This window comes from Halichoerus grypus, chromosome 4, assembly GCF_964656455.1.
Source record: "Halichoerus grypus chromosome 4, mHalGry1.hap1.1, whole genome shotgun sequence".
NCBI classification, from domain to species: domain Eukaryota; kingdom Metazoa; phylum Chordata; class Mammalia; order Carnivora; family Phocidae; genus Halichoerus; species Halichoerus grypus.
Window position 1 is genome coordinate 28,190,082 of NC_135715.1, and position 16,677 is coordinate 28,206,758.

Consider the following 16,677-nt stretch of genomic DNA (forward strand, 5'->3'; position numbering starts at 1 on the left):
TTTTCTACTCATTGTTCCTCACTCTTTCCTGCCTTTTTCTTTTTCTTTTTTTTGGTGGTGATTTTCCTGGAGTGCATTTTCCTCTAAGTGAATTCTAGTCATTCTTTTAAAGATTGAAAATCTCTTTACACTATTCTATAAAATCTTCAAATTTTTTCCATATAATGCCTCCCTTTTTTCCCCTGAATTTGTCTATATCTTAGTCTATGCTACTGAATTTAGCAGTATCTAAATACTTACTTTGATTAGGTTTATCCTCCTTGATAATAAGTAACTAAGGAGTAAAGAAAATAAAAAAGTCTGTTACACTTTGTGTAGTAATGACCAATTCTGGAGAGGCCTAAAAACTTTATGCTTAGCATCTGTTTATGTCAAGATTTAGAAATTGACATTACTAATTATAGCTTTTACAGAACCTTTCTGGTATGTTTGCTTCTGTTTTTGTTTTTTTAATGTGTTTTATATAGCTTTAGGTTAAAGGGGATACAAATTTGGAATTGATAGTATACATTTACTCATATAGTTACCACTCACTGAAAAATCACTAATGGTAGTATTTTCATGAAAAAATACTGTAAATACTGTAAAGAATCTTTTAAGGAAAGCAGTTACTTGCAGGTGTGTAACTTCCAGTCATCTTCAGTGAACCTGTTTATAGAATAGCATTTTGTTTTTGCTTATTCTTGGTTGTTCCCGTTCGCCAAGTCTATAGGGGTTTTTGCTGAAGAATCCTTAGAGGTTAGTGATTCAGAGAAGTCTTAGGAAGGATAGAAGAATGTTTCCCATCATCAAATTGAAGGCTGGGAAATTCTCAAAACTAGTATCTATACAGTATCTTCTGTCGTTATTAAAGCAGGTAAGTATAAAAATGTAAAAATTTTCCCCTTCCAATCAACAACACTGAGTAAACCCCTCAGTGATTCTTCTTTATTCTAGAAGTCGTTTTTGTGAGAGGGTTGAGAGAGGAAACTTAAAACCTAATTGATACTGCTAAATCTTAAGGCATTGTAGTAGCTATTAAATAGGTATTATTTGGAAAGAGTGATCAGTGAAATGATGTTTGAGTACCTCTCACGACAGAGCAATTTATCAAGAATAAAGGTGGCATCTGTACCATCTTGATTAGTCTACAGAAAGACTTAGACTGCCCAAATTATCTCCCTAAGACCCTTCTTAAAGACTAAGAAGGTAAAATGATTAATCACTTGACTATTTAATGTTTGTATATCATTATTAGTTTCAGGTGTATTAGACTTGTGATACAGGATGTTATTGTTTCTTAGCAGCTTAGCAGTAGTTTCTCTCCCCGCCCCCCTTTTTTAAATCTAAAAATATATATCTTGGTCTCTTTGCAATATGATACGTTAACATATGTACCGTGCAACTTTTAAAAGGGAAAGTGTGTGGTATACTGAAGGAACATTGCAAGTCATTTGTGAGACTTCAGCTGTTGATACAGCAGCTGACATTAGGTATGATCCTGAACAAATCTTACTCTCTCAGTTTCCTTAACTATAAAATGCAGTCATCTAAGTAACCCTTTGATTTTTAAATTTGCGTTTGTTGTATAATTTTGCTACTTTAAATATAACAGTAAAGGAATTTATGAGTTTCTTTTTATAACTGTTACTGACTACTTTTGATTTTTTTTTTTTAATACATTGATCTCTCTCAGGATTATTACCTGGATTATTTAGTCGGAATTATTACCAGGATTGTTTTTCTTACGGAGAGAGATGATTTCTATAAAATTACTTGTATGCTGAATTTTCTGGAACCAAGTTCTTTTTTTAATAATTTTTACAAGATACTTTTTCCCCCCTTCCATTCTTATCCATGAGAAAAATCTGTTTTTCTCTTTCTTTACAAGAACTAGTGGTAGTTATGGCTGGTAATATTTTACATAGGAAATAAGATAAAGAGGTGTTAATGGATTATAACTTCTATCTTGTTAAGAAATTGACTTTGTCTTGGAAAGTGAGAGGTAGTAGTAATGTGATGTACATTTTAATAACAAAGCATATATGATACTTTTCAGCTCACCTTTTGAATTCAACGGACCTTTGACACCAAACCTGACAAATATATTACAATAAAGGAAAATTATAAGCAATAGCTCATGAATGTACACACAAAAATCCTAAGCTAAATAATTAACAAATTCTCAGTGATATGAAAAAAGATAATACGACCTGGCCAGGTAGAATTTATTCCAGAAATGCAAGATTGAGTTAACATTTGAAAATCAGCTTAATTCACCACATTAACAGACTAAGGGGGAGAAGGGTGGGAAGAACCTCCTATGATTATTTCAGTAGAAAAAGCATATGATAAAATTTATTACTTAGTCACAATAAACAATGCACAAAATAAGAATAGAAAGAAACTTCCTTAATTTGATAAAGTTTATCTTCATAAAACCTCTATAGCTAACATACTGAATAGTGAATAGTGAATGATTTCCCTCTTGAGATCAGGAACAAGAAAGGATGTCCACTCTCATCACTTTTTTTAGTGTAGGGCCTAACCAGTATAGTAAGGCAAGAAAATAAACGGTGAAAAGGTGGCAAAAGAAGAAACAAAACTATATTTACTCACAGATGACATGATAGTATATGTGAAAAATCCAAAAGAATTCACCAGCCTTTGGAGTTAATAGGTGAATGCAATAAGATCAGTATGTAAAAATACAGCACATGCCGAAACCTGTTTGGAAAATAAGGTGTGGTTGTTTGAAAGACCACCACCTATGCTTTGACTTTGTTCTTAGGAGTTGTAGCACCTTCTTTTCTGTTGGATTTGTCATTTCCTTCCACTGGTTTCATTCTTAACAGATTTTCTTCTCTTTTATCACAACTCCATCCTTGTGTTTTGAAAATACAGATATCCCTTGCTATTCATACTCTTTCTATCTAAACTCTAGAACCAGATAGATTCAAATAGTGAGCAGCATTTGTGATTAATAGTTCATTGTTTCTAAGACATTTTATTTTCACCTTTCAACACCTCTGAAATTAGGCTACATCTTATTGGTGTTTGTGGTTATAATTGGCAACCTTTTTGTCTTTAGTAGGGGTACATTGTGATAATGTGTTTCATAGTGATGTTTTGAGCTCAGTGAAATATGTTAGCTAATGTTCTGTTTGTATAGAAGGCAGTTCTTGGATAAAACAAGGAAGTGGGATGCTTTTAGGAGTAAAGGAGTCTCCTCATTCTTGTCATACAGTTTTATTCACTTTGAATCAGCACTCCTTAGTTTGATATCAGATGTTAATAAGTATACTTTGAAAAGGAGTGTTCCCTTCTCAATGAAATTGGAGAAATGCCAAATTAAACAAATTATATGGGTTTCTTTACTTCAGGCCTTCTCACAGCTCTTATGGTAAAATGCATTTTGAAACTAGAAAGTAGGTTTATGTTATTTCCAACTTACTTGAGTATAGAAATCTTTTTGGTCACAACTTTTCAACTTTTTATAGAGCTCTCATGAAGAAAACCGTTTATGAGACACTCACACTGTTTTTAGCACATTATCTTGTGTTTCTTTATAAAGTTACTCTGTTATACTTGTATGATCATGCAGTTTAGCATTGTGTGGTATGGTAAGGTAGCATAGAAGAAGTTGTTTTCTGGTATTACAGAGAATGGTGACTGAAGTTAGACTGCAAAGTAAATCTGTGTTTACTCCATATTTTACTGAATGCAACCATTTCATTATTTGTTAGTGATAGCTGAGTATTATTTTTTGTTATTGAAGAAAATTATCAGTCAGATTTGATACACATCAAGTATTGTAAAGAACCTTTATTTTTAAACATCAGTTGCATTGTATGGAACCAGTATAATTAATGGTATTCTAGGTTTTTATTTTACTTGGAGGCTAAAATATTCTTGAATACTTCGAATAGTGATGAGTTGTCTAATCTTTGTGATGTTCCCTAACTTAACTTCATGATAGAACATTAGAAAATGGTGTCTGATTGATACTTCTCTGATAGACCCATATGTTTATATTTTAGTAGCTAAAAGTAGGGCTCTTTTTCTCATTGATGATCTTCTGTTTGTGTAGTTCTTTTAACCCCTTTTTTTGGTAGGGAACTCCCTTAACACTTTGGAAAACTATGTTTTTTCCTCAGGAAAGTTACATTGTTCATACATATGGTTCCATGTTTAGTTTTTATAACATTCATAGATTTCCCTTAAGGGATCTCTAGACTCAATAAAGAACTGTTAACTAACCACACCATAGAACCTACAACTTTTGGCATTTGAAGAATAAAAAAGGTAGCCTATACACTTTTATTTTTTTGAATTGACCCTGTGTAGATTGTACACTTCAATCTATCATCATTTCAGTTTAATTTAGTGCAAAACTATTCGTTGAGTATTTACTACATGCCTTGGCACTTTCTAGGCACTGAAGATAGAGTGGTGAGTGAAGCCAAAAAAAAAAAAAACCCTACCCTCATGGAATGAATTTTTGAGTTTGTAAGGACATTAGATGCCATCAACTTAAACATTCTCAGATGAACAAACTGAGGCCCAGAAAAGGTGCTTGAAGTTACCCAGGGTCTCATAATTAGTTGGTAACAAGGTTTAGGTAGTAGAAGAAGCATAAAGAGGAGAAATACATGGTTTTGTTGGCTTTACTGTGTAGACAAGGAGAGAGACATGTAAATTAATATATCATTAGGTCATTTTAATTAAATGTTTGAATAGCCGTAGGAATAAAATTTCATGGAAGGATCTGGGTAGAAGAAATAAATGATTAGGGCTTTGTGGAGGTCTTGACTGTTTGTTGCTGAACCTGAGCTGGGTTTAAGGGAATAAGGTCACTTAAAACAGAGGGATCAATGCAAGCAGAGGAATGGAGGAAGAAAGCAGTTTCTTAAGTTCTTAAGAAAGGTTAATTTCAGAACTATAAATTGCAAATGATCGTGTTAAATTGAGGGACAGTATCCAGTTTCCTCCTGTGTCATGCTCTTGTGTACAGTTTTTGCTTTATTCACTAGGAATATTAAGTAAATGTTTTTAGCAACTAATATTTTCTCAGTGATGTAGTAATGTCAATGTTTTTTCTTTATTTCAAGTTTTTGTATGTTCTTTTTTTTCTATAGGTATATGCTGTTAATTTAGTTTTTTTATTTTATAGTTTATGCCTTAGTCATACCCTTCCTTTCAAATCACTAAATGTGATTTAGTTATTACATGTATATAATTCATTTATTTTAATGTACTGATTTTTGACAAAAGTGTTTTAAAATTGAGTTTTGTAGAAAAGACAGGTAATCACGAATGCTTGGTACATTTTTTAAGAAATTGAATTTGTATTGGTAGGTGTTGTCTACATCTACTGGCCTAACTAAAACAGTGTATAATCCAGCTGCTTTGAAGGCTGCACAGAAAACCTTACTTGTTTCCACCTCTGCACTTGACAATAATGAAGCACAGAAAAAAAAACAGGTAAGTACAGATAATAGTGTACAAAATGTGCATGTAGGAAAGCTTTTCTGCATGTATGTGTTTTTTCAAGGCTTATCATAGAATAGAACTAAAAGAAAAGTGTATGTTGGGTCCACTGAATTTTTATTTTTCATAGTTTAGCAGTAAATACTAATTTTGGGGGGAATGAAAGCTTCTCTTGATTGATCTTTGAAACTTAAATACATATTTAACTTGTACAAAGCAAAACTTTACATTTAATTGTTGCCAAGCTGCTGTATCTACAACCATTTCTTTCCTCTGGAATATCTGTTTTATCAGTAAATATTCTAATGATATTTTTGGTCTCTTTCTCTAGGAGGCACTGAAACTTCAGCAAGATGTAAGGAAACGGAAACAAGAAATTTTAGAAAAGCACATTGAAACACAGAAGGTAAAATATTAAAGTTAGATTTGGCAAAATATATTTATGGTGTTATAATTTTAAGTAAATTTAATTTCACACTATATAGCTGATCTTATGAAATATATTTTATGTAATTGAAAAGGGTAAAACTGAAATATTTATCAGTGATAAAGTATATATCAGTTGATTAATGTATTGGGGATGAAGAGCATTAAATGGTGAACTGGGGATTGGAGTGGTTTAAAGGAACTGGGTGGTCAACTTGAAGTGAAAATAAGGAGTATTTATCCAGATATGTTGCTGCACAGTAGTTTGTCAACAGATAGTGAATTGGAACCTTTTTCTCAGTATTGAAATACGTACCTTTCTTTAATTGGCTTGGGATCCTCTAGTTTTGTGTTGTCCAGTATGGTAGCTAATAGCTTCATCCAACTTTTGAGTACTTGAAATGTGTCTAGTCCAGATTGATATGTGCTCTGTGGATATAAAATGCATACCAGATTGCAAAGATGTAATACAAAGGAAAAAAGTAAAACATCTCAATAATTTTTGTTGAAGTACAGCATTTTGGATATATTGAGTTAAATACAGTATTAGTTAACTTTACTGGTTTGGGTTTTTAAAATCTTTTTAATGTGGCTGCTAGAAAAATGTAAGATTATTTGCATGGTTTGCAGTATTTCTTTTGTACACGGTTGCTCTATGACATTTAATTAGTGTCAGTTTTTTTTTTTTTTTTAAAGATTTTATTTATTTATTTGACAGAGAGAGAGAGAGAGACAGCAAGAGCAGGAACACAAGCAGGGGGAATGGGAGAGGGAGAAGGAGGCTTCCCGCCGAGCAGGGAGCCCGATGCGGGGCTCGATCCCAGGACCCTGGGATCATGACCTGAGCCGAAGGCAGACGCTTAACAACTGAGCTGCCCAGGTGCCCCTGTTTAGTGTTAGTTTTTGATTATGTCTAGTAATAAAGGTTATGACATTTCAAAATATTGAAAATACAGAAACTTCTTACGTTTTGCTTATAATTTCTAATTTAAATTTAGATACACCTTATAAAGAGAAATTGTAGTACTTTACACCACAAACTGAAACCACCTTGACTCAGAAAACCTATAATATGTGGTATCTTCTGCCCCGTATTGCCTTGTTTATCTTTTGATTCCTGTCCATTTTGGGGATATCGTTCTTAGGCCAGCCAGTTACTATTCCCTGTAACAAAGTAATTAATTTTTTAAGATTTCATTATGTGAAGGAAACCATGAAACTTCCTCTGGTTCTTTCTGGGTTGCAGACTACATTTGGAGTGGGAATACTTAGAGGCAGTAATATCCACAAATGGATTGGAAAGTAAAATTACTGATACTACTTCAAATTGACTTTTCGGTGGTCAGTTTGAATTTCTTAGGGTTGTGTGCTTTGAACTTATGTTCTGAAAGACCAGTGGTAATGTGTAATTCTTTACAAAGTGTGCCAAGATTAAGACTTGAATTGAGATAGTACCACCAAATCTGTTATTCTGCTTAGTAGTTAGTTGTAAGCTTTGCCATGAATATATAAACTAAAACCAGTAGTTATTTATTTTTATATTTACTTTGCTGTATTTGCTTTGTTAATAATACGAGGAATAAGTATCTTAATTTTTCTCTTTTTTAAAAATTTGGCAGATGTTAATTTCAAAACTGGAGAAAAACAAATCAATGAAGTCTGAAGATAAAGCAGAAATAATGAAAACTTTAGAGGTTTTGACAAAAAATATTACCAAGTTGAAAGATGAGGTCAAAGCTGCTTCTCCTGGACGCTGTCTTCCAAAAAGTATAAAAACCAAGACTCAGGTATTTTATTTTGTGGTGGTCTTCATTTTACTGCTTACCAAGAAACATTAAAATGCTACACTGTTTTAAGATTGTTTTCCTTTTAGGTATATCCTTTGCTTAAAATCTGACTATTATATGCTAACATTTTTCCCCTCCTTCATTAATTAATAGTAAATATATACAGACAAGCAAACTCTATTAATCTTTTAAATCCTTTCTCTGTTAATTTTTAAATCTTTTATATTACAGTTGGAAAGTCAGTAATTAGGAGGATAGTTATAGATAATCTTGAAAAGATAGCTTGAGGACAAAGTGATACAGGTACTTGAATGCTTGATAAATACTTAAGAGTTTGAGCTTTATTTTATAAGGAGTTCATAGTATAAAAGGTTAATAAACAGAAGTAATATTCTGGAGGCACCTGAGTGGCTCAGTCCATTAAGCATATGTCTTTGGCTCAGGTCACGATCTCCATTTCCTGGAACCGAGTTCCGCATTGGGCTCCATGTTCAGTGGGGAGTCAGCTTCTCCCTCTCCCTCTCTCCCTCCGCTTGTTCATTCTCTCTCTCTCAAATGAATAAATAAAATCTTAAAAGTAACATTTTGACAACGTTATGTAGAATTGATTAAAAGGGGGAAATTCAGGTAGATCAATCCATTGGATGTGAATAAGTGAGGAAGAGAATTTCATGTGGTACTAAGTGATTTTTAAAAACCTCCAGTTATACAATATTTATACTTGGTCTTGTGTGTATGTATGTATATGTATAAAATCATGAGTTCATATTGATATTTCTGATTCTATCCAGTACCACAGGGTTCTTCTTTTCTTCCTCTTATTCCATATTTTATATCCTGTTCGCATAATGACAACTTGCTTCCCACTAACATCAGTACAGTACTCATTTGCACAGTCATTTAATACATTCCACATCGTTCCCGAATTACTACAACAATACCACTTCTGACAAGTAAAAGATTCAAAATTTATTTGTATTCTTTACAAGCTCACAATATGTTCAACTAAGGGCATAGAGTCAGAACTGTGGCCTAGGATTATTTTTTTCCTCTTTTGTGTGGTTATGTCATCAGTTTGATAAAGTTAAATGTATTTCTATTTGTAGTAAGTTTTGGATCCCCTTCCCTTTCATTCTTGCTGACTTTTATTTTTTGAATAAATAAAACATTAACATGATTTGAAAGTTAAATTACATTAAAAAAGGTATATATAGAAGACCTTTTCCCTTTGATCCCTGCCACTCTATCCCTATCCCCATTCTTCCCTCCCTCTTGGTATGTGTGTATGTATTCTTTCCAGTGTAAAAGCATACTGTATAATGCTCGTTAACACCTTGTTTGTTTGTTTGTTTTCATAGTTATTTCCTGAAAATTACTTCATATCAGTCCATAGAAATCTCAGTCTGGTTTCTGTATGGAAAACGAATTATAGGGAAATGAGTGGAAGTAGAACAAGTTAGGAAGCTGTTGTAGTAGTGTAGACCAGAAGTGATTGATGGCTTGGACTAGGGCGGGAGGACTGGAGATACAGAAGCAATGTGTGGACTAAACAGGAATGTGTAAAAGTTCTTTGTATAAAGAAGTTTTTTATAAGTGCAGGATATTAATTGTCACTTAAATTATTAATTACCATTTTCTAGATGCAGAAAGAATTGCTTGACACAGAACTGGATTTATATAAGAAGATGCAAGCTGGAGAAGAAGTCACTGAACTTCGGAGAAAGTATACAGAGTTACAGCTGGAAGTATGTTTCACCACAACTACACCGTGTGCTAAAGAGGAGCAGATGTAGTCATGGTGGTCAATTTGAAAACAGATCTCCCTCATTCTAGTCAATAATTGTTGGTAGTCTCTGACATACATACTGGGAGTTGATATAGGAAAGAGAGAAGAAGTTAGCAAATTTTTCAGAACTGGAGAGAAAATCTTCTATTTAATGAGGGGTGGTAGCAGTTCTGCCTGTACACCCAGGTCCTTCCACTTCTGGTGAGTTTGGTTCCTTTTCTAACTTTAATCTCTCCTTCTCCGTGGGACCAAAATCTATTAAAGTCTTTTCAGGTATTCTTACAGAGATATTCTGTGCATATATAGGCATATTATATTGAGTTACTATAAGGATCAGATTTTAGTGGAGAGCTGTATTAAAAACATGCTTACTTAAGTTTTGCCTATAGATGGTGCTGTGGATGTTTATAAAAGAAAATAAACTATTTTCCTTCTAATTTAGCTGTATGATTACGTAAGAAAAACCTAGTGAAATTGGTTGTTACAGTGAGCATTTGTAATATTTAGCAAAAAGATGTTTAAAAATCAGAATTACATTTTGAAGTACAGAGACATTAATGTCATTAATGCAGTTGGTACTTGTCTACATTTATGATTGATGTCACAATTAAAATTTTTTATTCTTTAGATTATTTTGCCTTCATCTGAGAATTATGCTTTTTTTCCCAAATTTGTTAGCACCTTGGTGATTTTTTTCTAATAGGACATATTCTGAATTTAGTACTGGCATCCAGGTATTAAAGACTTAACATTTAGCAGCCACTGTGCTTGTCTCTATCTTGTCTGTCATAGAAAATCATAGGATGGTCTCTAAACCTGCCTACATTTTGCATTCTCTGGAAACCTGATAGGGTTGCCTTTGTGTCCTGGCCAAGATAACAGGTTTTGAAAAAGATAGATTTCTTTCATGTTAATATAGAAATTGTATTTTCTTTATTATGGAGATTACTTGCCTATATTGGTGGCATTTTAAAAAAACAAGTACTTTTTAAAATTTTGGCTCAGAAATTTTAATAAATAATGGTTCTACCAATATTCTTTATTGGTCCATGGTTGGTTTCTCTATCGTGATATAACTAAATGCCGAATGGCATTTTCTGGTTTCCTTTTATGATGGCTAAACTTTAATTTGTAGTTACCATTGGAATATGCAGTAATGCAGTGTTTCCCAGAGTGTGTCATTGACAACACCAATTCCGTTTTTTGTTAACAGGTTATTAGTGCAAAAAGCTTTTGAGGCCAAATAAATTTGGAAAACGTTGTATTAAACATGCTTGTTGCCATAGGGTTTCTTTAGAGGTTTTTGGTTCTTCAATCCCTAAATATACATATTCAGTATTCAGTACTGCTCAAATTTATTTGTCCATGGACCCCCTTTTTCAGGGAACATTTTGAGACCGTGTTCCTCAGAGCATAAGTCTGTATATGCTGCTCCATTATGAACATTAATCCTTGACCTGTGAAGTTTATTATTTGGATTTTAGATTATTTTAGCAAGTGTTAAGATGAACTGCCTTGAGATGAAGAAACAAATATTTATACTTGTGAAGAGATTTGTCAGTGGTGCCTGCTTGACATTTCTACTTGGATATCTCACATCCTTAGACTTAACCTGTTCAAAATTGAATTTGTCTTGCTCCTAAATTCCATCTACACAGTTACCCAAACCAGAAATCTGGGAATCTTCATTAATTCCTCTCTTTCCTTCATTATCCATATCAATTAATTACCAAGTTCTATATATATTACCTCCAAATATATCTTAAATATGTTTACTTCTCTGTGTTGCCACCACTATAGACGAAGCTTCCATCTTCAGTTGTTGGAGCTACTTTAGGAGCCTACCAACTTGTTTCCCAGCTTGTTCTTATCTTTCTTCTACTGTGTTCTTAAAACTAGTCAGAATAACGTGTTAAATACCGATTTGATTGCATCACTATGCTTTTGTGTTTAAAATGTTTTAACTGATTTTCATGGGTCTTGGGATAACATTAAAAATCCTTAATTGTGGTCCTTAAAATTTTTCATCATCTGGTTCTGCCTATCTCTCTAGCTTCATTTTTTCATCCCATGTGGTCCTGCTGCACTGGATTTCCTGTATTCTTAGAAGTACCATGTTTCTTTCAACCTTGATTCCTTTGTTCATGCTGTAGCCCCCACCCCTCACCCTTACCTTTTTTGTTCTTTATTTCTTCTTTGATTCATTGAACACATACTAAATATCTAGTCTGTCAGCTGCTGTTCTAAGTGCTGGGGATCAAGTAGAGAATAAAACAAGTAAAAAATATCCTCGTGGAGCTTTCATTCTGGTATCTTATTCATTGCCAATCTTTAATGTTCTTTTCAAGTGTTTAAAGCATTTCCTTATTCTTTGAGTTACTTCTCATTAATATTATTAAGTAACTTGGTTGCTAAATGTCTCTTACCCCTCTAGGATTTGAGTTTCAGGAAGGTAAGGACTTGCACATAGGAAGTGTTTGTTAAATATTTGTGCAATGAAGGAATGGCATACTATTCATATAGAACAATGTGATGGAACATAAGGTATTGTGCTACATTGGTTGTAAGATGATATTAGTATAAGTGACTAAAATGATGAATTTGAGATAATTATACCTACTGAAGTCAACAGGCAAACAAATACACTATTTAAAAGTTATAAGTGGAAAAATAAATTTATTGTGTGTTATGTATGTTTTAAACTGAAGTAACATTTTAACATTCTGTATTATTTGGAAATCAAGAATTGCTGGTCTTTTTATGATACAGTCTGGTATCTTGGAAAGTAGGAACTTAGAAAAAGTCACATTTAATAATTTCAAAACATTGTTTAAATTAATGTTATTTTGTTTTCTAATTTCATCAGCTACCTAAATTTGCTTTCACTTTAAAAACTAAAACTAACTTATATGAGATCCTTTCATAGGCCAGTATTTGAATATGATGTCAAATTGTATAAAAGATCGACTACTCTGACAGAATATATATAATGTGGCTTGTGATGTTTAACTTGTGTGTCTGATCTCTTCAAGGCTGCAAAACGAGGGATTCTTTCATCTGGTCGGGGTAGAGGAATTCACTCAAGAGGCCGAGGTGCAGCTCATAGCCGAGGCAGGGGTCGAGGTCGAGGTCGAGGTGTGCCTGGTCATGCTGTGGTGGATCATCGTCCCAGGGCATTGGAGATTTCTGCATTTACAGAGAGTGATCGAGAAGATCTTCTTCCTCATTTTGCGGTACTTTCTTACTGTCCAACAAAACACATACTGATAATCATTGTTGGGGATAATGGATATTGAAGGGGAAATTATGAAAATATGAGTAATTTAAACCCATTAATCTGACCAAAGGGTTTGATTAATCCATAATAATCTTTTGCTAATTATTTAAAAAACAAACTGAGGGATTTTTTTGTTTAATTGCTATTTGGAAGAAATGTTGCTATTCTTTAACAGTAGGCCTTCAGATACTGTGAAAGGAATGATTTAAGTTTTGCTATTTCAGAAGGGGATGTCCTATAGTTTAGTTTCATTTGATACATTCTTTGAAGAGAAAATTTAACACATCACATAGGCCACCCAGATTTTTTTTTAAATTAAGATGGAATTTTATTTGTTAATACTGTATTCTTGATCTAGCTGACCTTAGAAATGAAATAAGACAAAATTTTGATATTTGATCTTGAAGTTGCCTTTATTCACTGGCAGGATATAATTAAAGGGAGTCAGTCTAATATAGACCTATGAGAAAGGAGAATGAGATTCTAGTTCTGGCTAACCCATTATTTAACTTGGACTTCCTGGGATCCTCTGGGCTCGTGTGCAGAATGGAAATTATACTTGCCTAAAGGCCTTTTCAACTTAAATGTTGTGATTCTTAGTGATATCCCAAAGGTTAGTTACTAAGCATCAGTCTTGCCTTTAGGACTATAGTAACTGCTCTGGAGATAGGAAGGAAATAACCAGTTCTTTACCTTCAAGGATTTTATATATATTGTTTTAACACAAAGCAGTTAAAGTAAACTGCAAACATAATTTATCACGTCATCAAGCTAAATTTATTAAAAACTGTAAGTACTTCAGTAACTTAGAAAAGTATCTTTCACACAGGCATATGATGGAAAAAGGGTAATACAGGAGAATTTCATGAGGTAGGAAAATTGGAGCTTAGATCTTGAAGGGATCAGTAAGCTTATAGATAGGTACACAAATGATTGAATCTTTTGGAAATTCAGATTTAGATGTTTGACAATTATATTCTAGGCTGTTAACAGAAGTTACAAAGGTGAAACTACTTTGTCAGGACATAGGGAATTATTGAAAGAAATTGTATATATTTAAGAAGTAACTAAAATGATTAATAAGAGTCTGGAAAGTCCTATACTTGATGGCTTCAAAGGGAGAAATAAAGGAATCAGAGAGCTAGAAAGGATGTTAGAGATAATCTAGCTCAATTCTTGCCTGTTACCCACCCCAGCTTCCCCCGCCCCTTTCCGAAGGAAAGGAGATCCAGATAATTAAGTGTTTTGCATACAGTTATATAGCTAATCAAGAAACTAGCAAAGAATATGCTAAATCCAAATAAACCAGGTGCATTTGTTATGAATGTATTTTAGTGAGAGTAGGATGGTTTTGGTTTTATAAATATTCAGAGCCTTTAAATGGAGATTCTTGCATGCATTTAGAGATTTGAACTTTCAAAGTTAGTAACGGTAATGCGCATTTAAAAATAATCATTTAAGAATGCAGGTTTAAAGTTTAGTTCTCTGTCTCAACCTGGGATTTGAACATGGGGCAAGTAACAGAGGAAAAAAAAAAAACATTGACTGTTATAAATTGTGATTAACAAAATGCCTTCATTAATTTATACTGGAACCAGTAGTATTAATAATAAAAATTATAGCTAAAAGTTATAGAGCATTTATTTTGTGGCAGGTATTATTCTGAGTGCCTTATATAATTCATTATATTATGAGTTATCTCAACAACTCTGAGGTACGTACCTTTATTATGCTCACTTTAGAGATGAAGAAGATAAAGCATGAAGAGATTAAGTAACTTGTTCAAGTTCACACAGCTAGTAACTGACAGCTGAAAGGAGCTGATTGATGTTAGAGTCCGTTATCTTTACAGAAATTTTCGATATGGGGAATGTGTGTGTGTGTGTGTGTATTTAATGAGATCATAGTTATTTTGTTTTTGGCTAAGAAAGATGGAAGGTATTAGTAATGATAAAGGACTAGAATTTTATATGCTAAAGTTTGCTGTTTAAAGGAAATATGATAAAGGAGAAATCCTTCTGTAGATACAGAAAAAATAAAATCCAACAAATTAAAAGCAAGCATAATTTAATTTATTTAGTTTTTTTTAAAGAGTGTGGAGTGTAGAGGAGTATGTAATAGGAGTGAAAGCAGAGTCAGTTCGAATGTTAAAAGACCTGGACTCTCCTGATACTTAACTTAATTACTTTGGGAAAATTATTTAAATCCTCTGAATCTTTTTTTTCCCACCATCTTTGAATTGGGAATGACACAAAAAACTCATAGAATATCCTGAGGATTAAATACTCTGTTTTAGAAAGAATTTAGCATATTCTAGGATTGGAATAATGAAGGAAGGGCATTAAGGAAGCCCAGTTATGACCATGGTTTCATTTTTTTAAAGAATAGTTCATTCAAGTATAAGTTTCCCTAATTCAAAAAAGTATAGAATTGTAAATAGGACCATTCTTTATCTTATAATATCAAGTACTAAAATGAATTATTCATCATTTTTTTCCTGTTAATCACCATGAATTGTTATATATTCTGGGTTACATTTATGGGTATTTTAAAAGCCATTAGGATTTTGGATGTTTCAAAATATTTATTTGGAGGAAATACTTCTTTTTAATTTAAAGCAATATGGTGAAATTGAAGATTGTCAGATTGATGACTCTTCACTTCATGCAGTAATTACATTCAAGACAAGAGCAGAAGCTGAAGCAGTAAGTATTAGAAATCTAATTTGTTGAAAATTCAGATTTAAATGTTTTATAAGTATTGCTTTTAAGTCTTAATATAAAAGAAATTTTTTTAACTTACTAAATAACTACACTTCAACAGTAGATAGATTATGTGAAGTAATTCATGGCCATAAAGAATGAGCAGTTAGGCAGTTCTACTTATAACATGATGTAATTAGAATAGTCACCAAGTTGAATATTAAGTTGTATTGTCTTGAGACACTAGCGGTTCTCCTTCCTTTCTCTTTCACAGGGGATAGGGCCACCCGACTTTCCATTATCCTTTTTCTCAGCTGGCCCAGAACAAAGTCTGCTTTGGCAGAAAGAGTGATGAGAGATAAGGTAGAAGCTGAGATATAATCCTGATGGCGGATCTTCTAAAGCATCCCTCATATGCTACTTCCTAGTCCCAGTAGCCTGAACTCTAATGTGTCCCTAGCTCAGCATATCCCCAACTAAGCCTCTGTAACTTTTTGCCCAAGGCATGATAACACCGCTCTAGCTTTTAGGGTCCTTTTAATATAGTTGTCTTAAACCATGTATCTTGAATTGTCTTTACAAAGAATGAGTATATGCAACCTTGTCTTTCATCTGGGTTTAAAAGATTAAACAGGAAAATGGGTATGAAGTATGGGAGATTGATAGGAACATTTTTAGCCCTGTGTGTTCTTTCTTCAGGATTGTAGAGAAATAGATGTACCATCTTGTCCTTGGAAAAATGCAGTAAGAGTTCTAAACAGTTAACTTAATGTGAATGGAAGAGAGTAGTATGCTTTTCAGAAGTTTTAAGTGGATTGTGGTCTAAAGTTTTAAAAAACTTTCTAAATTGATTTATCCTCTTTGTAGTGAATACTTCCTGATAACACAATGGTACCTAGCCTGGTAGGAGTTGCTCTTGGAGCATTGTAACCAGTAAAAGACTGTGGGTCTGAAAAGTCTCAGTAAGTGTTCAGCTGGGGCCTTGTAATAACTAGTGTCAAGATTAGCAGTGTAGGAGGTGGATGGTTTTATAGAATAGGAGTTCCTGGTCTTAAGAGTTTTGTTTTTTTAAATCTACTTTTGGGTAATCTTTCACTTTAAAGATCTTTTTTGAGAGTAAAAAATGTTATTGATGGGAGTTTAAAACTCTTATAAACTTGTATGTATACATGTTATATTAAAAAATAGATCTTTGATCAAGTTTTTTCTCAAAGGTATTATTGAGTATAA

At 33.1% G+C, this 16,677-nt stretch overlaps 1 protein-coding gene and 1 long non-coding RNA gene across 16 annotated transcripts in view; both read left to right on the forward strand.

Moving 5' to 3' along the window:
* LOC144381563 (uncharacterized) overlaps positions 1-16,677 on the forward strand; it is a 625,721-nt gene that overhangs the window by 435,660 nt on the left and 173,384 nt on the right. The window lies entirely within an intron of this gene.
* The window catches only part of RBM26 (RNA binding motif protein 26), an 88,597-nt gene that overhangs the window by 50,490 nt on the left and 21,430 nt on the right, over positions 1-16,677 (forward strand). For all 13 annotated transcript variants that reach the window (XM_078070210.1, XM_078070211.1, XM_078070203.1 and 10 more), the window contains 6 exons: positions 5,338-5,463; positions 5,801-5,875; positions 7,515-7,682; positions 9,323-9,427; positions 12,501-12,701; positions 15,364-15,450. In XM_078070210.1, the coding sequence (XP_077926336.1) occupies positions 5,338-5,463; positions 5,801-5,875; positions 7,515-7,682; positions 9,323-9,427; positions 12,501-12,701; positions 15,364-15,450 (762 nt within the window). The remainder of the gene's footprint in view (positions 1-5,337; positions 5,464-5,800; positions 5,876-7,514; positions 7,683-9,322; positions 9,428-12,500; positions 12,702-15,363; positions 15,451-16,677) is intronic.